At 41.9% G+C, this 22970-nt stretch overlaps 1 protein-coding gene across 9 annotated transcripts in view; it reads left to right on the forward strand.

The window, feature by feature from the left end:
* The window catches only part of Fmn1 (formin 1), a 384534-nt gene that overhangs the window by 216948 nt on the left and 144616 nt on the right, over positions 1–22970 (forward strand). For all 9 annotated transcript variants that reach the window (XM_063285290.1, XM_039106467.2, XM_063285289.1 and 6 more), the window contains one exon: positions 17796–17883. In XM_063285290.1, coding sequence (XP_063141360.1) covers positions 17796–17883 — 88 coding nt within the window. The remainder of the gene's footprint in view (positions 1–17795; positions 17884–22970) is intronic.

Consider the following 22970-nt stretch of genomic DNA (forward strand, 5'->3'; position numbering starts at 1 on the left):
GATCTTTGTTTTGCTTGTATCCCAGATTGGTTTAGGAACTTGGTGTTTAGCACAGTTGTTCTCCAACTAGCAAGCTTCCACAAGTGCTGAGCTGGCCAACAATGATGATTCTTCAATATGACATTCAATAAAATATTCTCTAAAGAAAAATCACATTTGTCTCAAGTTCAAGAATAAGAAAAACTAAAGAATTTTATAGGATTATATGCTTGTGGCAACCATTTTAAAGAAAAAAAGGCAAATAAAATTCGAAGCAGCACATGGTTACATAATTGCTATCTATGTGTAATTAAATGGAAGATGTGGCTGGCCTAGATGAAATATTGCAGGGCAGATGTTCAGTGTTCCAAAGTATTGTGGATGGCTTTTTGACTTTTTAAGGTGGGATATATTTCAAGTGATAGAACACAAGATGCTTGCGTGACTACACAAATCACTTTCTGCGTGTTTATTATGAACTAATTTCTTCCATTTGAAGAAATCTTAAGGGGCTTACGTTTGTGATTCTGGAATTGGTAGATTAGAATCTCGCTCTAGGAATGGTGCTCAATAGAGATCATACGACCCAGTGCCACACCTTTTACAGGAAGACTGAGCAGGCAAGGAACAGGCATTTCATCCCTTTACCTGTTATACTGTGGGAGGGAGGACCAGGAGACTAATTAAAGGGGCATTGTTCTCGGGTCCTCACCACAAAACCTAGCAGTTCAGTAGCTGCCACACATGCACACAAAGTACTCTCCAGCTTTCTATTCTAACATGTCTTCTGGGATCATCGTCTTACGTGTTTGGAAAAAAAACTCTGCCACAAGAAACTCTGTGATGAAGGCCCTGGGTTCGGTCCCCAGTTCCAAAAAAAAGAAAAGAAAAAAAAAAACAAAAATAAACTCTGTGATGCCCATCCCAGTGGCTGCTTCTCAGAGAATTAAGAGTCACATACATTGCAGCAGTGGTGGCCAGTTAATACTCCTGAGAATCACTCTAGGTAAAGTGTATCTGCAAAAGGAAACCCTGACGTCACCTCCGGCACCTTCAGAGGAGGAAGTGCTTCCTGTGAATTCTGGGTCACCTGTGGCCACCCAGTGACTGGAGACCCTGAAGCCTGGACTGTTCACTGTGGCTTGATCTTCGCCAGCCGTGGAGGAGTCAGAACAAGCCAGGCCATTTGGAGGAGTCAGAACAAGCCAGGCCATTTGCATCTTGGATATTCTTAAAATCAAAGGCCATCCATCATGTCTGATATCTTGAATTCAATGATTATCATATCAAAGGCATATGATGACATGGAGGATAATAACTTCTCTGTTGCCCATTATCTGTAAGCAGCTTGGAGTAATTACTAGCATATGCTCTTTTCCGGAGACCAGCTAGTAAATACTTCAGACCTGGGAAATGAACGCAGCATTGGAGCAACCCAGGATATATAAGAGACTGGGTTCAAGGTTTTCTCCTTAGATGGGAGATTATATATCGATGAGACAGAAAGTCGAGGTGTCATGCAAACGTTTGTTCTCAGAGCTTTTGGGAGGGTAATACGGTAGTCTGTGTACTTGGGATTTGCCTTACATGAGAAAGTTTTTTTTGCCATCCTATTGACTAAGCATGTGGATGAGTCTGGGGAGACTGACACTGGCACATATTCCCAGCTAGTTAATAAACAGAAAAAAAAAGATACCTCAAACATTAGGGCTGATAAACATACAGGACTGAAGAGATGGCTCAGTAGTTAACAATGCACACTGCTCTTGCAGATGGCTGGAGTTCAGTTCCCAGCACCCACATTGGACAGCTCACAACCACCTCCAACTGTGGCTCCAGACGATTAAATGGCCTCTCCTGACCTCAGTGGTCACCCACACACGCACATGCATGTACACATATATAGACACACATGCACAAAGAATAAAACGAACCATAAACATGCAGACATATTCAAGACAGCTCCCACCATCAATTACAGGAAACAGCATCACCGTGCAATCACCTCACCACTGCAGTGCCACCCATGGAGCACTAGAGTAAGCAGCCCCTGGAGCTTACCAAAAGCATCAGAACACTGTCCTATGGCCATTCAAGGCCAACTTAACACTCTGCCACAAACCAGCAGCTAAACCAGCCAAACCTTGTCTCATGAATCTTCACCGTCAAACCTGAAAAATCAAGGTACCCACAGTCAATGGTTTCTCCTGGTCATTTCTGCTCTCAAGATTCATGCCCAAACCCTGTCACTATTGCTGATGCCAAGAAGTGTTTGTTGACAGGAGCCTGATATGGATGTCTCCTGAGAGGCTCTGCCAGAGCCCTACTGATACAGATGAGGATGCTTGCAGCCAACCATCGGACTGAGCACAGGAGGAGTTAGAGACAGGACTTAAGGATATGAAGGGGTTTGCAACCCCACAGGAAGAGCAACAATATCAACCAACCAGACCCTCCAGAGCTCCCAGGGACTAAACCACCAACCAAAGAGTACACGTGGAGGGATCCATGACTCCAGCCCCATATGTAGCAGAGGATGACATTATCTGGCATCAATAGGAGGAGAAGCCCTTAGTCCTAAGAAGGCTGAATACCTCAGTGTAGGGGATGCCAGGGTGTTGAGGTAGGAGTGGGTGGGTGGAAGGAGGAGCATCTTCATAGAAACGGTGAGGGGGAAGAGAGATGGGAGAGGGGGAAAGGAGATAACATTTGAAATGTAAATACATAAAATATCCAATTTTTTAAAAAAGATTCATGATCAGTAGAGAAAACTAAAAACAAAAACATGTGATTTGGTTCAAGGGCTTTCTTTCTAACACAGAAGTGGTAAAGCCTTCAGAAATGTCCACTGCCTGTCACACCCCTGTCCGCTCCCCCATCACGGCCATAGCCTTCACCTGCAGTGGCCTCCTCAGAGCTTGCTTTCAGGACAGATTTCACCAGCCTTTAAACCAATAAAAGCATTTTTTTCAGTCTCATCAGTGTGGGGACAGATTTGCCAAATATGTTCTCAGACTCAGGACAGGATGACAATTTGCCTTTTCACATTTCTTGGTAAGGAGCCCAAATCCTTAAAGTAAACTTCATCTGGGCAATTTTATGTGTCCCCAAAAATAAGGCCATGGAAGAGAGTCAGACTTAACATTCTTACAGAACAGTGAAGCTCAGTTTCCCTTGAGACATTTAATGGGGCGGATTATCAGGCTGCGTGTGGAAAGCTCATTTTAATGGCATTATCAGACCAGTTGACAGAGGCCTCTACCCAGAAGCATGCTGGGCTACACTGGCCATCAGCAGCCGGGGCTTGTTTGCACCAAGTCAGTTGGCATTTCATGATATGGCACCATCGAACCAACCAATTAGCTCCTCTGGTGCGGTGCCAGTGGCAGGGGGTGGAGCATGGAAAAGCAGAGAGGCAAGACCTGTGTCTGCGTTTATTTTCCTGGGCACCTGCCTAGGAGCAAGTGTGTGTGCATGTGTGTGTGTGTGCATGCGTGCGCCTGCGACCAAGGAAGAAGCACTTACTGTCTCTGAGGGGAGAAAGCAAGATGGCTGCCAATTCTGGTCCAGCTCTTCTCTCCCATTGGCACAGCAGAGAGAAGTAGTTGTTCACCTCCATCTGAGAAATGGCAGGAAGGGTCTGTCTCAGGTGAAGTTACTGTTACCATGATTAAACCGCATGGCCGAAAGCAAGATGGGGAGGAAATGGTTTATTTTAGGAACTGAAGATGACAGGTTAGCATGTCTTATTCGGTGTGATCTTTACATTTTTCAGTCACAGGGTTCCAAAACAAAACCAGAGGGCATGCCACAGTGGTTACAGAGGTTCTGTGGCTGAAAAGGAGACATCACTCTGCATCACTGAAGGAAGTCAGAGCCTCGAAGGAAGTTAGGACAGAACTCAATCAAGGCAGGAACGTGAAGGCAGGAGCTGATGCAGGAGGCATGGAGGTGTGCTAGTTCCTGGTCTGTCTTGATGACTTTCTCAGCCTGCTTTCCTACAGAACCCAGGGCCACCAACCCAGGAGAGGCTCCATCCACAGTGGTCTGGGTCTCCCACATTAATCACTAACTAAGAGAATTCCCTACTAGCGGACCTACAGACCAGTCTTTTGGAGCTATTTTCTCAAATATTCCCTCCTGTCAGATGCCTCTAACTTGTGTGAAATTGACAGTTAACCAACACAGAGTCCTAAGAATATGCATAGCTATGATGTGGGGTCCCGTCCCTAGAACCTCCCCTTTTGTGTCATGCCCTCCACACTGGAGACTTAACCCAAGGCCATGTGCATGGTAGACAAGTGTCATGTGACTATGCCATACCCCCCAGCTCTAGTTTCTTCTTCTGGGATGGAAGATTATGCCTGTTTTCAAACCCAATCCAGGCAGCTGGATATATTGTCTTAGGCCTGACTTCTGAGCACTCAGGATACTGAGGCTTAGATGATCACAAGTTCGAGGCCAGCCATGGATGTCATACTTGGACTACATCTCAAAGCAAACAAAAAAACAGCACAAGACTTCTGTAATGACTGTTGTGTATATCCCTTATCTTGTTTTGGAGCCCTGTGGCTGAGAAATGGAAAGGTCACAGTAAGAAAAGCTAACTTGTCACAGGATGAGTATGAACAGCAGCCTTTTACAACCCACAATATTTCTGGGTGTGAATATTTCTGAGCATTGAAACGAAGATAAATGCAAGGCATCATCGCCAGTCCAAAAGCACAGGAATGGAGCATGGGGTTGGAGAGATGCCCCACGGATAGGAATGCTCACTGCTCTATCAGAGGACCTGTGCTTGGTCCTGAGACCCCACATTAAGTTAACAACTTTCTGCAGCTCTGTGGCTTCGACTTTCTATATGGGCTGCTCAGGCTCCGTACTCATACGCACAACCCTCCCCCACCACACACACATAAGTAAAACTAAAATAGTGTATATTTTAGTAAGTATCCTGCATATGTTAAAGATTATGATGAAATGAATCAGAACTGCATTACATTAAAACAAAAACAGAGTTTGCACCTATTGGAGGTTTAATTTGGGGAGAATCAAATCACTCATTTTTCTGCATGCTCCCCGTCCTTTCATCCAGTATAACCTAGAAAAGCCACATGGCCATTATTCTACACCTTTGAAAGACTCCCACCCATAGATATGTGACATATATTGTTGTGAAGGTAAGCATGTACTCTCCTATCTATCTAAGCGGACACAAGGCCTGTCCCCCAGGATCTGTGATAATTGAGACTCCGTGGGAAACAAAATTCCCACTACTGAGAGTAACAGTGTTGAAGCCTGTGAACTAAGCCCAAGAGCAAATGATTTGGGGGACGTGTACAGATCCGAATGTGTCTGGTGTCCATAAACATGTAACTGTAGCAATCAATCTTGATGACTTGAGCAAAAGACAAGGCTCCTTTGGAGAAGGAGTCGACGTGGCTCTTGGTTTCACTGCTGTGACACACTCTTCTTCTGTCTGAGACTGAGTCCAGCTTTTACGGTCCGTTCAGAACCATCTATTTTTACTTTTACCCTTGGCGTCATCTGCCAGGTGCAGGCAGCAAGCTGGCAATATGTATGGATTTCTGTAGAGGTAAAAGTCTCCATGAATCTGCCAAGAATTCTTTCTCAGTCTGTCCATCATGATGTTTCTAGGTTAGTGGCAAGGGTGTGGTTTTTCCAGTGTGGCCATCCATCTTCTCGGTTTTGTCTTAATTCTTGTTCTGTGAGGCAGCATTTCATTTTAATTCATATAGGTAAGAAATGTCAGTTGTGTACACTGGACCAGATGTAGGTTCCAACACTGAAAAGTGGGCTTGCCTTTTCTCCATCGGAGCTCCCTAGGCACGGTAATAGCGTGCATATGTGACATGTCCTAATCCAGGCATGTGGCAAGAGTCTGGAAAGGCTCTGCCTTAAACTAGGCGTGTCTAATAGGGTTTAATGCAACCTGTGAATTTGCCCCTGCACAAGGTCAGCTTGTAGGTCAGCAGAATGCTGCCCAAATCGCATTCTCTCCCCAGACTGTAATTACACCTAAGATGAAGGCTGTGTGCTGCCAATTTCTGCTGACTCTAGATAGAACTGAGATAAACTGAGAGCTTGCTAACATTCCTCAGAAACTGATTCTTCAGGATTTGATATAAAGCGTCTCTTGTTAAGAGTCATGAATAGTTTCCCAAGCTTGGTGCGGGGGAGTGTGATGGGATGTTGTCTGCCTTCTCCAGCCAGCAGATAGTTAAAGGTAGCTCAGAATGGGCACATGGGAATTTTCTTCAGGTATGAAGTAACATACTTCCATAAGAAAAGTCACTTGCTAGTATGGAGCTTGAAGATTCTGACAAATTGAGAAAGGTGCATGAGAGGAAAAAGTGGGTACCTCAAGGGATGAAAAGTTTAGTTTGTATTTAGCTGAAATAAACCTCTGACTTTTTTGTTTGGAAGAAATGGCTAGGAATATATGTGCCTTACATGATAAAATCATAAGAATTTTATAATTTTATTCGAGAGCACGGGTTCTATTTCTACTTGGTTGATTTCAGCTCTGAGTTTGATTATTTCCTGCCGTCTACTCCTCTTGGGTGTATTTGCTTCTTTTTGTTCTAGAGCTTTCAGGTGTTCTGTCAAGCTACTATAATGGATGCTATCTCCAATTTTGGAGGCACTCAGAGCTATGAGTTTTCCTCTTATCACTGCTTTCATTGTGTCCCCTAAGTTTTGGGAATGTTGTGCCTTCATTTCCATTAAATTCCAAAAAGTCTTTAATTTCTTTCTTTATTTCTTCTTTAACCAAGTTATCATTGAGTAGAGCCTTGTTCAGCTTCCATGTGTATGTGGGTTTTCTGTCGTTTTTGTTGTTATTGAAGACCAGCCTTAGTCTGTGGTGATCTGATAGAATGCATGGGGTTATTTCAATATTCTTGTATCTGTTGAGGCCTGTTTTGTGACTAATTATATGGTCAGTTTTGGAGAAGGTACCATGAGGTAATAAAAAGAAGGTATATTCTATTGTTTTAGGATGAAATGTTATGTAGATATCTGTTAAATCCATTTGCATAACTTCTGTTAGTTTCACTGTGTCTCCATTTAGTTTCTGTCTCCATGATCTGTCCATTGCTGAGAGTGGGGTGTTGAAGTCTCCACTATTACTGTGTGAGGTGCAATGTGTTCTTTGAGCTTTAGTAAAATTTCTTTTATGAATGTGGGTGCCCTTGCATTTGGAGCAGAGATGTTCAGAATTGAAAGTTCATCTTGTTAGAGTTTTTCCTTTGGCAAGTATAAAGTGTCCTTCCGTATCTTTTTTTGACTACTTTTGGTTGAAAGACAATTTTATTTGATATTAGAATGGCTATGACAGCTTGTTTCTTGGGATCATTTGCTTGGAAAATTTTTTTCCAGCCTTTTACTCTGAGATAGTGTCTGTCTTTGTCACTGAGGTGTGTTTCCTATATACAGCAAAATGCTGGGTCCTGTTTACATATCCAGTCAGTTAGTCTATGTCTTTTTATTGGGGAATTGAGCCCCCAGTTGATGTTGAGATATTAAGGAAAAGTGATTGTTGTTTTCTGTTATTTTTGTTGTTAGAGGTAGAATTACATTTGTGTGGCTATCTTCTTTTAGGCTTATTGAAAGAAGATTACTTTCTTACTTTTTCTAGGGTGTGGTTTCCCTCCTTGTGTTGGAATTTTCCATGTATTATCCTTTGTAGGACTGGATCTGTAGAAAGATATTGTGTAAATTTGTTTTTGTCATGGAATATCTTGGTTTCTCCATCTATGGTAGTTGAGAATTTTGCTGGGTCTAGGAGTCTGGTTTGGCATTTGTGTTCTCTTAGGGTCTGTATGACATCTGTCCAGGATCTTCTGGCTTTCATAGTCACCATTGAGAAGTTTGTTGTAATTCTGATAGGTCTGCTCTGTTACTTGACCTTTTTCCCTTACTGCTTTTAATATTCTTTCTTTGTTTTGTGCATTTGGTGTTTTGATCATTATGTGACAGAAGGCGTTTCTTTTCTGGTCCAGTCTATTTGGAGTTCTATAGACTTCTTGTATGTTCATGAGTATCTCTTTCTTTAGGTTAGGGAAGTTTTCTTTTATAATTTTGTTAAAGATATTTACTGGCCCTTTAAGTTGGGAATCTTCACTCTCTTTTATACCTATTATCCTTAGGTTTGGTCTTCTCATTGTGTCCTGGATTTCCTGGATGTTTTGGGTTAGGAGTTTTTTGCATTTTTGCCTTTTCTTTGACTGTTCGGTCAATGTTTTCTATAGTTTCTTCTACCCCTGAGATTCTCTCTTCTATCTCTTGTATTCTGTTGGTTATGCTTGCATCTATGACTCCTGATCTCTTTCCTAGGTTTTCTATCTCCAGGGTTGTCTCCCTTTGTGATTTCTTTATTATTTCTATTTCCGTTTTCAGATCCTGGATGGTTTTGTTCAATTCCTTCACTTGTTTGAGTTGTGTTTTCCTGCGATTCTTTGAGGGATTTTTGGGTTTCCTCTTTAAGGGCTTCTACTTGTTTACCTTTCTTTAAAGGAGTTATTTATGACCTTCCTAGAGTCTGCTATCATCATCATGAGATGTGATTTTAAATCCAAATCTTGCTTTTCTGGTGTGATGGGTATCCAGGACTTGCTATAGTGGGAGAACTGAGTTCTAATGATGCCAAGTAGCCTTGGTTTCTGTTGCTTATGTTCTTGTGTTGGCCTCTTGCCTCTTTGCTGTCTCTGACTGCAGCCTGGCCCTCCAGTGATCCTGGCTGTGTCAGAACTCCTCAGAGTCCAGCTTTCTCGGTGATCCTATGATTCTGGGATCCTATGATCCTGAGATCCTGGTTGTGTCCAATCTCCTGGAAGTCAAGCTTCCTCTGTGATCCTGGGTGTGTTAGAACACCTGGGAGATCAGCTTCCTCTGGGTGTTGTGGTACTAGATGCAGAACCAGAACCAGCATCCAAGGTCTGCTCAGGGCACTGGTTCAGACCATGCCTGCATCCCTGGATCCTGGGGGACCCAGTTACTCCAGGTGTTACAGCAGGTTTGGGGGCAGATGTTGTGGGCTCTCTTGTGACCCTGGGTGCTTCAGAGCACCTGGGAGTCAGGCTCCCTCCGGGTGTTGTAGGAGTGGGTGCAGAGTCAGTGCCTAATGTCTGCTTAGGGCACTGGTTCAGACCGGAATGGTGATGGCAACAATCTTAATAATTGGCAACATTTGGGAAATCCCTAAAAGTCCCTCAGTAGAAGACACAACTAATATCACATGCTTCGAAGTGGCTTTACCTTAATTGACATAGGACAAAGTTAAAGAATGAGAAAGAAAACAAAACAAACAAGCCTGCACAGACAAACATGTAGACTTGCCTTTCTTCTCTCGCTGGTGAACCCAGGACCTCATATGCTTATGCTAGGTACACACTCTGTTGCTGAGCTACGAGGCCAGTGTACTGCTCGCTATATTGTATACGTAAGCTGGACACATGTGGGCACGTGTTCAGGTGTAGACTGGGGTAAAACCCTCGTTACTAGTGCAGGTAACTGAAGAGTTAAAACAGAAGACAAGAGAGCATTTTCACTCTTTGTATTTTTTAGCAGTTTGCACTTCTTAAATGTCAAAAGGCATTTGTGGGGCTGGGGAGATGACTCAGGTAGCAGAGGATTTAAGTTCACATCTCAAGCACTCACATAAAAAGCTGGACATGGTATTGTGTGCCTGGAACCCATATAGGGATAGAGAAAAGCTGATGATGTGAGAGCGTGGTGGCTGGCCAGCCTGTTAGTAAAAGAAGATCCTATCTTAAAGGACTAAGGCGGAGCATGATAGCACCTGGTGTTCTCCTCCGGCACCCGTGTGCCCATCCCCGAGCATCATACTCCACACAGCACCTCCGCCTCAAAGACATCTGTTTCCATCATTAAAAGTGCAAATCCACAAAAGAAAAAGAGAAAGACAATCACAGCACAGCTATCTCTGTGAACCCTTGATCTGTATCTTCTGTCTTTGGCTTCACATCTGGCCACTCAGAGTCTTTAGCATGGAGTTTTCAGTGTTTGGACCCTGCTGAGGCAAATGAGATAGAACCAAAGAGTCCATCAAATATCTTCCCTTCTCTCTCTCACTCAGCCTTCCGGTTCCCTTTACCTCCTTACTTGTAACACTCGCTCCCTGCAGCCTGCATGGGCAGTCTGACTAAATTCGAAATGATTGAAATATGGATGGCAGTTTCTTTTGGTCTGTTTAGAATTCTAAGAGTGTGTGTGTGTGTGTGTGTGTGTGTGTGTGTGTGTGTGTGTGTGTGTGTGTCTATGTGTATGTGTGTGTTGTGTTGTTGTTTTGTTTCCATTTGTTTCCACGAGTCATTTAGCATAACTGGAATAATAGAAGACATTTTACACATTTCTTTTCTCCCTTTCCTTTTCTCCCTTTACATTTAAAATTGTAGTTCGCTTGGTACTGCCCTCCAACTATGAAAGAGAAGCAAAGCCCATTGTAGTGTGGTCTGAATCAGCCTCAGAATAATGGTTCATGTTTTCACTGCAGCCATGTGAGCCCCCTAAGGTCAGGCAACATGCCTAGTGCATACCAGCCACTTTTAGCCACCCCCTTCTCTTTATGTGTCTCTCTGCCTCTCAGAAACACGTGCTGATGGGGCGATGGCAAAAGTGCCATCCCTTCCTTGTCCCAGGTGCACACGTTTCCTTGATCAGAAATCAGTGAAGTGCTGCTTCTCCCCTAAAGGATATCACATTAAAGCTGCTAGGAAAAGGTGTGGCGTTTGCAGAGGACCAGTTTCTGCTGTGAATCCAAGAGGTAAGGATGCCAAGTTCGGGGAGGCTGTGAGCACAGGTGGCTGTGCTGACTGGCATAGACTTATTTGCAGTAACTCTCCCTTCCTCAAGGCAGAGGACACTGGAGGAAACCCCTAACTCTTGGATTCTCCCAAGGAGGAAAAAGCTGGAGCATGCAACCAGTGTCGTTCTGGCATTTTGGAGGTCTGCCCAGGGACTGGTTTCTGTCTTCTTGACTTAAGAGTGCTGACAAGACCCAGCATGCACTCCATGAGTAGGGACTACTGGGAACGAGAGAGCTGGCTGGGTGGCTCGCCACTGCTACAGAGCACCTGTGGTGAGCAAGCCGAGGCCAACACAGCTTAGTGGCTTCTCCCCTGGGTTACAGGAGAGGGAAGAGTGGAGGTTGCATACAGTGTTCTTTTTTCCAGATCATTTCTTTTTTACCTAATTCATTCTGTACATAGGACCTAACATACTCTAGATGCTTAGAGGCCAATGAGAAGAGAAATGAATTAGGAACAGTTCAAGTCTCTAGAGAAGTGATGATGCTCCAGACAACAGAGGAAGCAGCATAATAGGTTTGGGGTAGCCATTAAGACCTCTTTCACTGGGGACTTGGGAGTTCATATATCTGTAGGATTCTCCTCCATGGACTTAAGAATTCTTAGTCATTTGGCTTATTGGCATGAGCCTTCCCTATTGACACCAATCTGTAAAGTGAAAGACTGAGGGGAATGATTTTTTTTATCCAGAAATATACCAACACAGTCACAAGGCATATAGAGAAACACAGAGGCTGGGACCAAGCAAAGGTACAAAAGAAATACCAGAGATGAATTTGTAGTTGCAAACACACATGCTGTACTTGACAAGTAATTCTTAGATTAATGTGATGGCGATGTTCAGGGAGCTGGGAAAGGATGCAAGAACAGGATGAGAAACTAACAGAGCCAGTATGCATTTGAAATGAGCAAATAAAAACTATGAAGTAGTGAAATCGTATCACTGATCTGAAAAATCACTGCAAAGCTTCAGGACCCGGGCAGAAGGGGTAGTCAGTGATCTCAAGCTAAAGAAAGTATCTAGTCAATGGAGCAAAAGAGAAAGAGTGAAAAAAGTCTAAAAGGATAAATGACGTCACCGAGCAACGAGTCAGCACATAATAAGAGAAGACTGGGGGGAAAAGGGGAGGGGGCAGAAAATGTCTAAAACTAGTTATGAAAATGGGCTTCCTGAATCTAGATGTCTAATGGATCCCAATGAGAATAACCCAACAGGACACGGAAGGATATACTATAATTAAATTTTTGAAGGAAAAGGCAGAGAAAAAGTTTTGAACAGAAGACAAAAGCTGCTTGTTACATTTAAGGGCACAGTGCCATAACTGACAGTGAAATTTTCATCAATGACTTCTAGGCCCAGAGGATGCCACATTTCAAATACTAAAAGACTCCCAACCAATAGTAATGCATGCAAGCAAACTGTCCCTCGGTATGAAGGAGAGTGAGCAAGACAAGGGGCAGCTACAGAAGTTCTTCACCCTGACTTAGTGACGATTATTCTGTAAGCTGAAATGTGTGTGTGTGTGTGTGTGTGTGTGTGTGTGTGTGTGTGTTCGCACCACACAGACATGCACAACCATATGAGTGCAAAGCTCATTGGTGGAGCAAATGCCCAAATAAATATAAAATATGATTTGCTCTGAGCAAATAATTTTTTTTTTGGTTCTTTTTTTCGGAGCTGGGGACCGAACCCAGGGCCTTGCGCTTCCTAGGTAAGCGCTCTACCAGTGAGCTAAATCCCCAGCCCCTGAGCAAATAATTTTTAACCGGGCCACAGGGCTTTTAAAAATAGAAGGCTCAACCACTGTGCATTCTTGACTGCACAGTTAGGACTATGTAATTCGTGACACCAGTAACAATGTGTCCAGTAAATGGAGAAGTAAGAGTAGAAAGAAGCCTTGTGTGTGAATGATCAGCTTGAAGCAGACTTTTACTAATATGGGGCATTGAAAGTAAATCCTATGCTAACTGTACTGGGTCTTATCAAAAGTCCCGTCAAAGAAACTAACAAGGGAACCAAAGTATATCACTGTAAGAAATGAACAAGTCCAAAGGGAGAAGCCTGAGAAGAAAAGGACAAGGAAGAAAACCAGAGAAATTAAGAAGCTGGCAGACATACATTCTATCAATAAGGACTGTGAATACAGTTGGATGCATTTTTTTCCAATCTGAAGGAAGAATTGCTGACAGATTCAACAAAATAAAAGCTGGCCAGTATGCTTCCCACAAGAGACTCCCCTTAGATGTAAGCACACGTCGAGCATGAAAGTGCAGGTTTAGAAAAAAACACAATCAGTGTTGCTCTGAACAGATCAGTAAAACTGAAAAAAATCCTTAGCTAAGGAAAAACAGAAGCTACACGTTCATATAAAACGTGACCGTGCAGAATAGACTTTAAGTCAAAAACTGTCACCAAAGACAGAAATAGACAGTATGAAGTGATAGATAGCGACCCACCACACATATTTGTACTTATAACTATATACACATCCAGTATCCATGTCAACTCTATGAAACAGACTGACACAACTTTACTCCAAAAGACTCAGAAGGAAAAGTTTTAGCAGCACATACTGTGCGGGCCCTTACACATGGAGTAAGGGTGGCGCGCTCTGCTGCAGCCTTTCCAGGTCCTTAGTCTCTCCGGCAACGACGGAGCACCGTCTGCCTTTTGTCCACCCATTTGAACTATGATAATTGTATCTATACTGAACGCAGGCCGATGTATTTCTTGCCATTATATCCTGAGCAATACTGTGTAACAGAGATCTATGTGCAACTTACAAGGCATTGGTGGTATGAATAATTATTAAGCATACAATAATAGTGTATACACTAAAAGGCTAGAATATCAGTAGGTTCGCATATCTGCGATAGCCCTGGTGCCAGTCCTCTGGGGTTGCCCAGGGGCAGTTCTGCCATGCATTCTGATAACAGGAATGAAGCCCACATTCTTCCCAATTGGAACATTGTCTAGGGTTGAAAGAATTTTAGGTCACAAGACAAGTCTCAACAAGTTTAAGATGTTGAAAGTGTACCAAGTAGCTTTTGTGACGTCAATGGAATGAAAACTAGCAGGAGGAGAAGTGGAAAAAAACAAGAGAGAAGTCGGAGTTAATAGACTTCTGAGTAACTAAGTCAGTGAGTTAAAGAAGAAGTCCTAAGGAAAATAGAAAGAATGCTTGAGGCAAACAAAAGCGAAACACAACATTCGGAACCTCACTGGATACCAAAAATAGAAATAGCAAAGGGTTTACAAGTCTGAACGAGCACATTGAAAACTATCCTAGCTATAACTTCACTCAGCGTGTAGGTAGAGCAGATGAAGCCCAGAGTCAGCAGAGGGTGAAATAGCAAACATTGAACATGAGTATATAACAGAGGGATTGGACACACGGTAAAAAACGCATTAGGACTCTTTTCCATGACAAACATGGAAAATCTTTAAATGGAAAGAGACAAAAAAGAGACTCAAATATGTGAACTCAAAGCCAAAAGCACAGTTTATAAGGATGCCACAGAGAGAACAAATATAAAATCCAATATGAATATATATGTACATATATCCACATTTAATATGCCAAAATTCGAGTAACCTGGATGAGATAGATCAATTCCTAGAAACCTGTAACCAAACCATGATAGTGTCTTGAACAAATGGAAGATCTGAACAACTTTATTCTGGAAAGTTGACCAGAACTCCAATATCTCCCAGGAGAGAAAACTCCCAAACCTCAAGGAAATTCCAGGTCATTTCTTTACAAAGTCAAAACTCTAAAGTTGTAACACCTGCAAGTTCATTCTCCTTATGAAATGAGGGTTACTCTGATGCTAAAGGAAGTACAAGAAATGAAGAGCACCAATCCTAGCTAATACAGATGAATACTTCCAAAAGAAAATTCTAGCAAGCCAACCTCAAGATAACATAGGGAGGATCGTATCACAGTCATGTGATTCTATGATGCTCTGTGATACTCAAATGATTCTCTCTCTCTCTCTCTCTCTTTCTCTCTCTCTCTCTCTCTCTCTCTCTCTCTCTCTCTGTGTGTGTGTGTGTGTGTGTGTGTGTATGTATGTAATGCCATGTCAGTAGCAAGATAAAGATAACTATCACATCTTCATCTCAAAAGATATAGAACATTTGACAAAATCGGACATCTGTCTTAGTAGAGTTTCTATTCCAGTGATAAAACACTGACCAAACAGTAATAGTCGCTCACTGAAGGAAGTCAGGGCAGGAACTCAAGGCAGAAACCTGGAGGGAGGAACTAAAGGCAGGGATCACAAAAGAATGCTGCTCACTAGTTTTTCCCTCATGACTTTCTCAGTCTGCTTTCTTATACAATTCAGGATCACCTGTCCAAGGGTGGCACCACCCACAATGAGCTGGGACCTCCCACATCAATCATTAATCAATAAAATTCCCTGCACATGTGCCTATAGACCAATCAGATAGAGGCATTTTCTTAACTGAGTTGGTGTTGATAAAAAAAACAAAACAAAAACAAAACAAACAGCAAAACCTCAATCTAACTAGTACAAAACATTTCATGACTAAAGATATCATACTGAATAACAGAAGGGAATTACTTGAGCATAATAAAGAAGACGTTTTAAGAGCTTAAATGAAACGTAATCAATGGCAAGCAAGTGAAACCTTTGTCACTGAGATCAGGAACGTGTCAGTGGCACCCATGTTCACAGCTAACGTAGTAGTAGAGGGTCTAGCGAGTTCTAAGCAAGAACATTAATTCATTAGTTCAGTCGGTTCAGTGTTCTATTGCCGTGAGGACACACCTCAGTGACCATAGCATCTCTTGCAAAGGAGAACATTGAACTGGGGCTGGCTTATAGTTTCCGAGGTTTAGCCCATTAGCATCATGACATAGAGCATGGTAGCTCATTGATCCACAGGCAGTAGGAATAGAGCAAGAAACTGGCCCTGGCTTGAGCATTTGAACCCCCCACCACCCAACCCTAGGGACACACTTCCTCCAACAAACCACAGCTCCTGAATCTCTCTCAAGTAGCACCATTCCCGAATAACTAAGAACTCAGATATTTGAGTGCATGGGAGCCATTCCTGTTCAAGCCACTACATTTAATTCATAATTAACTCGCCAACAATGGAGAAGACCAAATAGAGTCAGAGATGACTTGACTTACCTGGGAGAAGATAATATTGGGAATTTGCCATTCAGGATAAAGTTTACATCATTCAGACTGAAAAGGTTTTGGAGCTGCTCTATAAACCCGATCTTTAGAGGACTGCACTTCTTATTGTGGGCTTCCCACGCTAGTAATTCAATCACATAGAGCACATTTTTCAAAACTGAGAGAAAGCAGTGATCAACCAAGAGGATCTGAGATATATAATTGTGTATTTTATTGTTTTTCTTCCTTTTATTTCTGGTTTTGAAGGGGAAACTGATTAATGCTGCAAAGCGAGACTGGATAAGTAGAAACTTAGAAGCATGTGTATGAAGGTCTCATCAGAAGCATAAAGAGCATTGGATACATATGTAGGGACAGAGCCACAATTACTCTAACTTCCCCCTCCCTGTTTTGTGGAAACAGAACCAATTTCAGAAAAGAACACAACAGGGGCATCCAATGGCAGGCAGCTCTCTCTAACCAAGGGAGGCTTTCTGTGATAACATCCTTCCTCATAGGCTGACTGGCAATGAAGTTGGGGTAGATTAGCTTGCTTTTACATAGCAACCATCAGAATACATGGGTCATATTTGTCTTTGAAGAAAGAGGTCGAAGTAGCCAATAGTGGCTTCAGCTCTCAGGAGGCTGAAGCAAGAGGTCATAAGTCCTAGGCCAAACTGGTCTGCACCATGAGGCACAGTCTCTTTTTTTTTCTTTGGATATTTTTAAATTTACATTTCAAATGTTCTTCCCTTTCCCAGTTTCCCGTACATAAGCCCCCCATCCCATCCCCCTTCCCTTCTTCTATAAAGGTGTTCCCCTTCCCAACCATCCCCCATTCCCACCCCCTTTACCACATTCCCCTATACTGGGGGTTCCAGCCTTGGCAGGACCAAAGGGCTTCTCCTCCCATTGGTGCCCAACATGGTCATCCTCTGCTACATATGCAGCTGGAGCCCTGGGTCAGTTCATGTATAGTCTTTGGGTAATAGTTTAGTATCTGGGAGCTCTGGTTGGTTGGTATTGTTGTTCTTATGGGATTGCAAGCCCCTTCAGTTCCTTCAATCCTTTCTCTAACTCCTCCATTTGGGATCCTGTTCTCAGTTCAATGGTTTGCTGCTAGCGTTCGCCTCTGTATTTGTCATGCTCTGGCTGTGCCTCTCAGGAGAAAGCTATATCAGGCTCCCATCAGCATGCACTACTTGGCTTCATCAATATTGGGAATATATATATATATATATATATATATATATATGTATATATATATATATATATATTCTGCTTCTATGGATATTTTCATTCCCCCTTTTAAGAGGGACTGAATGAAGCATCTGCATTTTGGTCATCCTTCTTCTTGAGCTTCATGTGGTCTGTGGATTGTATCTTGGGTAATTTGAGCTTTTGGGCTAATATCTACTCTTATCAGTGAGTGCATACCATGTGTGTTTTTCTGTGATTGGGTTACCTCACTCAGGATAATATTTTCTAGTTCAATCCATTTGCGACACAGTCTTTTAAAATGTAAAAGAAATCAGAGTAAAACATAAAATCATGGTAAATTACTCTAAACTTTTTGTCGTTCGTGTCAGGCCTTCTGAATTCTGCATGGCGTTTTCTTTACTTTTAAAATGTCTGTAACTACAGATACACTATTTTCCATTGAAGCATTAAGTCATGTGCCTGTGATAAAGGGTCAGTTTTCCCATTAGCACACTGTGAATCTTAAAATCTTAATGTCTTTAGTGTGTATTCTTTATGAATGACTGCATGATCATTTGAGTTTCCATTTTCTATTTTTATTTAAAATTACAGATCATCAAGTTATTGGATGGAAAGAGATCTCAAACTGTGGGAATCTTGATATCTAGTTTACATCTAGAAATGAAGGATATTCAACAGGGTAAGTCTTTCCCATCTCTTCCCTCCAGCTTGTAAATTCTCTGTAGCTTCTCCATGCATGTTAATATAGAAGACTGCAGCTTCATCATGACGTTTTCATACATGTACATCCTCCCTTTTGCCTACATTTCCAGCCAATCCACTTCTGATTCTGTAACAGTGTTCCTTTGAAGGTTTTTGAACATTGTGAAAGTTTTCAAACAGGCCCAAAAGTTCGAATGCTACAGTGAATCCCTGGTAACTAATACCCACTTAAAATCCATTGTTACGTTTGCAACAGTACAGTCCTTCCACCAACTAGATTGTTACAAAAAAGGTGTCTCGAAGACATTGTGTAATTCATCTTGTAAAAACATTAGTACTACCAGGGAAGGTGAAGGGGCTTTTCTCAAGTACAACTGTAGCACCATCTTCTTGAAAGTGATTAACAAAAATCTCTCAGTTTCATCACAGATACAGGTATTGTGTACTTGGTTGTCTGTGTGGTGGTTGACTCACGCTTCCTGTTGACGCTGTTTTCGGTGAAGATCCTAACAGACACTCTACACTGCCATTGATGCACCTCTTAAGTTTCTTGTCTTGTACTTTGCACGTATTGAGTTTTCGCCAACAACATGACCATGTTTTATCTCTCTAGCTTGTGTGTTCCACATGAAGTATTAATTTAGTGAGGATTAACACTGGGTAGGGAGGGATTCTCCATCGATGCTGAACATGCTGTGTGTTACATGTACAGGACTTCAAAGTTCCCATTGAATGGTTCGAGAGGTTAATGGGCACTGCGGAGTTTGTGTCTAGGCTTATTTCTTCAGTGCAAATATACAAGATATTCATGCATGGATTTAGTCCCTTCTTATTCATTAGATGGAATATAACTGTAGAGAAAAACACCTACCGACCACTTGGTTTACCATTGTCTCTTTTGACCCCTCCTTTCTTCAAATGACAGCATTTCACTTTGTCATCTTTGTCACATTTTTAAAGAAAAGCATTTCAAGAGTTCATACCCAGATTGGCTAGGAGAAAATGGAATTGAGAGGAAGGGAGAAAAATCACACCTTGATTTCTCTATTTAAAAACCTGTCTTTTATAATTGTTCCTCTGAAAAGCATATGAATAAAATTAGTCTTCAGAACCTGAACTCAAAAACAATGACTTACAAAAAAAAATGCTTCTTATTACAAGTTTTAAGTGATTTTTTTATTTTGTGTATATGTATGTTTTGTATGCATATATTGTCTGTATAATATATGCATGTAGAGACCATGGAAGCCAAGAGGGCATTGGGTGCTGTGGGACTGGCGTTAGCCATGATGTGGGTGCCAGGAACTGAGGCCAGGTCCTCTACAAAAGCAACAAGTGCTCCTTACCACTGAGTCTTCTCTCCAGCCCCTTTTAATCGTAATTTCTTAAAGATTATGTTTTACTCGTACATATTTTCCTTAATAAAAGTATGCCAAATAAGACTTGGGTCTTATATTAAGTCAAACTCCCTTTATTCAGCCCTCAGTTGAATGTGAGAAATCAAGATGTGATATACATCACTTACAGCATCTTCTGGGTGGTAACACAGCATGTGAGAGGGTTTCACCCCATGCGAGCATGGATTTAATGACTCAGACACTCTGAAGCAGCCCTTCCTGTAGGGCTTCAGCCATTGATGCCCAAAGTCATTTTGCTCCTCTGCAGCTCAGCAGAATGCTCGCAAAGACACTAAAGATTCCTTTCTCACACTGCTTTTCCTTTCAATATGGCTTTGAAAATTTGCTACATTATATTTAAAAATTTGTTTATTAAAGATAATAAAACTAGAGAGATGGCTCAGTGGTTAAGAGCACTGGCCACTCTTCCAGAGATCCTGAGTTTAGTTCCCAGCAACCACATGGTGGCTCACAACCATCTGTAACGGGATATGATGCCCTCTTCTGGTGTGTCTGAAGACAGCTACAGTGTACTCATATACATAAAATAAATAAATCTTTTTTTTTAAAAAAGGATAATAAGATAATTTAAGTAAATGACAGTCACAGAGTATTTAAATAGGCTGATTGATTTGTTTTGTTTTTATTTTTCCCCCCAGCCCCATGCCTCACCCATACAGGGTTTCTCTGTAGCCCTGAATGTCCTGGAACTGTCTCTGTAGATAAGACTGGCCTCAAACTCAGAGATTTGCCTGCCTCGGTGTTCCAGAGTGTTGGATCTAAAGGCATGTGCCTGATAATAGGCTGATTATAAAAAGTATTTTGGCTTTAATAATAGAACCAGACATGTAAGTGGAATATTAAACTTGCAAAATATAATACTTGATGGCAGTTTGAAGCAGAGGGTGAAAGGCCTCCTGTGGAAAGGAGAAATTTTCATTGGCTGTGGAACCTTGTAAAATGACCCTTATCATCAGGATTTGATAGTTTTTTGGGTTTTTTTTTTTTTTTTGTGAAACAAAAACACAGTGTGTGCTCATTGGAATGGGCAGGTTTGCTGACTGGAACAAGAGCTTCGCTATTAGTTTGTACTTCTTAGGCACTTGGGGATACTAAGGCAATTTGATTTTCTCTAACAATGTGGATATGAATTTTCCATTTCTTAACATCACTCAAAACTTTGCTCAGTTCCTTTTGCGTATCTGTCACTGAATAAGCCAGATTGCCACCTGCATAGGGGGCATTTGAATCATGTGATAAAGCAATTACCAACTCGGGACTACACACTTTCCATGGCGTTAGAGTCCCATTGTCATGAATAGTAATTGTGATGTGAACAAGATTTTAGTTTGCCTAGACCCTTCCAGTTCTCTACCCCGGTCAAGAACATGTGTATGTGGTGCAAATATGCTCTTTCGTTTCAGCATTGGCAACCCTAACCATAGCATAACAGACTTCTATGTCTGCATGTATGATTACAGACACTCCTCCGCCACAAACACCTATGTTATATTCTACACAACTGGCTCCTTAGTTCTAAAAAATTAATGTCCATGTCATTTCTCCACCTAATAAGGTACACTGGATGAGTGTAGCAAAATGACCAGAGGTTGTGTTATTAAATTATCCCTGAAGGGTCATTGACTGAAACTGGTTTCTGGATGAGTTTTCATTATAGCAAATAGAATATACTTGGTTCTGCGCTGTTGTCCTATTGAAGAATGCCTCGTGCTCATACCAGCTCGACCCTTTAATGTTAATGTGAGGAGACTGGATCTGAGTTGTTGAGCTCAGTGACATGACTGGTCAAGACCATATCCTCTACTTTCTGGACATAGGGTCGTATTTGTCAGGGTGCAAAGACAAAGGTTGTTAACTTGTTCTCTTCAAAGTCTCAAGAAATACTGTATGTGACCTACAATCCAGTTTAAAAATTTACATTTATTTCACATAAGCATGCTCTCAACTGCAGCACTGGAAACATCCATTCTACCTACTGTCTTGCATCCCTCACAATGAATGTAGTCCAGTGAGGCTACAATTCCATGAGGTTTATGGTCCTGAGTTGGTTAATTACAGTATCACATGACTCTAATGGCCCTTATCTACATGGCAATCTGTCATACTCAACAGGACAGACGTAAGAGGAACTGAGTAAAGTTTGATATAAGTAAAACAGTTACCATGCCTGCTCATTGTTTCCTTGTCTCCCCTTGATGCTATTTCCCTTGTAAGATGTGATCTCTGCTACCATAGTTCAACACGTGTGTGGCAAACACAATAAATGTGTTTTGAGTAAGCGGTAACAAGAGGCAGATGACGGTATGACTGCAAAGAAACAAACCTAGGCAAATTCTGATCATTAAACACCCGATTGTTGAAAAAGGCACTCTTCAGCGTACCAGAAGAGGAACCTGTAGGCATCCTGAAGCACTCCAGGTTCTAATTTTCTAAATGACAGTGGCTTTTCAATGACTTGCTGAGATTACAACTATCTGTCTGTCCGCCCATCTGTCCAGTCTATCCGTTCACCCACCCATCCATCCATCCATCCATCCATCCATCCATCCATCCATCCATCCATCTACCTGTCTACCTATCTGTACTGCTGAGGATCAAACCCCACAATCTTGCACATCCCCATCATTTCCTCTGCTGCTGAGCTGTACTCCACCTGCTACCATTCAAGTATCAAGTATGCAAGTCGGTGATCGAATGCTTACTAGTTGAGTTCTTAGAAGACAAACCCTTTCTCTGTGGACCACTGTCTGTAAATAAATGGTCATAATGTGAAATTCTGGAACTCTGAACAGCAAGACAGCATGAGACAAACAGTTCCTGTACAATCATATCAGGTTTCAGGGAAGGTCTCTGACTGTTAAGCACTGCTTACACTAGATGAACTAATATGCCCAAAGTCACATTTAAAAGTTTTATTTTCATACCTGTTGAATTTATTTTCAATTCTGAAAACAAAAAGATTAAACATTGTTATACTAAATAAAATAGATTCTGTTCCAGTGCTTTCTGCCTTTGCCTTTGGCATATACTGAGGGCCAGCCCTGACAGGCACCATAGCTGCATTAGGACCATGCTGTAAGCACTCTAAAGAGGTCACAGGGTATGTGATCAGCCGAACATTTCAAAAGAGTTGGCTGCAAAATCATAGCCACGGTGTCCTGCAGGACTTGAGGTGAAGCCTAGAAGATGCAGTGATGACGACGTTAGAGAAAGGAGACTTTCTAAGGGAATAAAATAATGAGACAACAAATAAAATGGGGGTCATAAGTAGAGGCCATGCACAGCAGTGAAATTGAACTTGTTTCAGAATCTAAGACTCAAGTCATGAGCAGCATGCAAACTAAGAGGCCCCCAATGTCATCACAAAAGATCTGCAGGTTATTAGATCAGAAGTAGAAGAAATCTGAGGCTCGTAGTGCTGTGATCTGAGCTCAGCTCGAATACTACAGCATCTTGGAACTCTGATGTCCTGCATACTCCTGCCAAAGTCCTCATTACCCGTTTATAGTACTGGCTTCTACTCTCCCTGAACATCTTCTGAGTAGCAATCATGGTCTTCCTTGATTTCTTAAAGAACTTCCTTTTTTTTCCTTGAGTGTCCTGCACATTTAGTGTAGAGGAATTCTAATCTAGCAATATGACTGCT

Source organism: Rattus norvegicus, chromosome 3, assembly GCF_036323735.1.
Source record: "Rattus norvegicus strain BN/NHsdMcwi chromosome 3, GRCr8, whole genome shotgun sequence".
Taxonomy (NCBI): domain Eukaryota; kingdom Metazoa; phylum Chordata; class Mammalia; order Rodentia; family Muridae; genus Rattus; species Rattus norvegicus.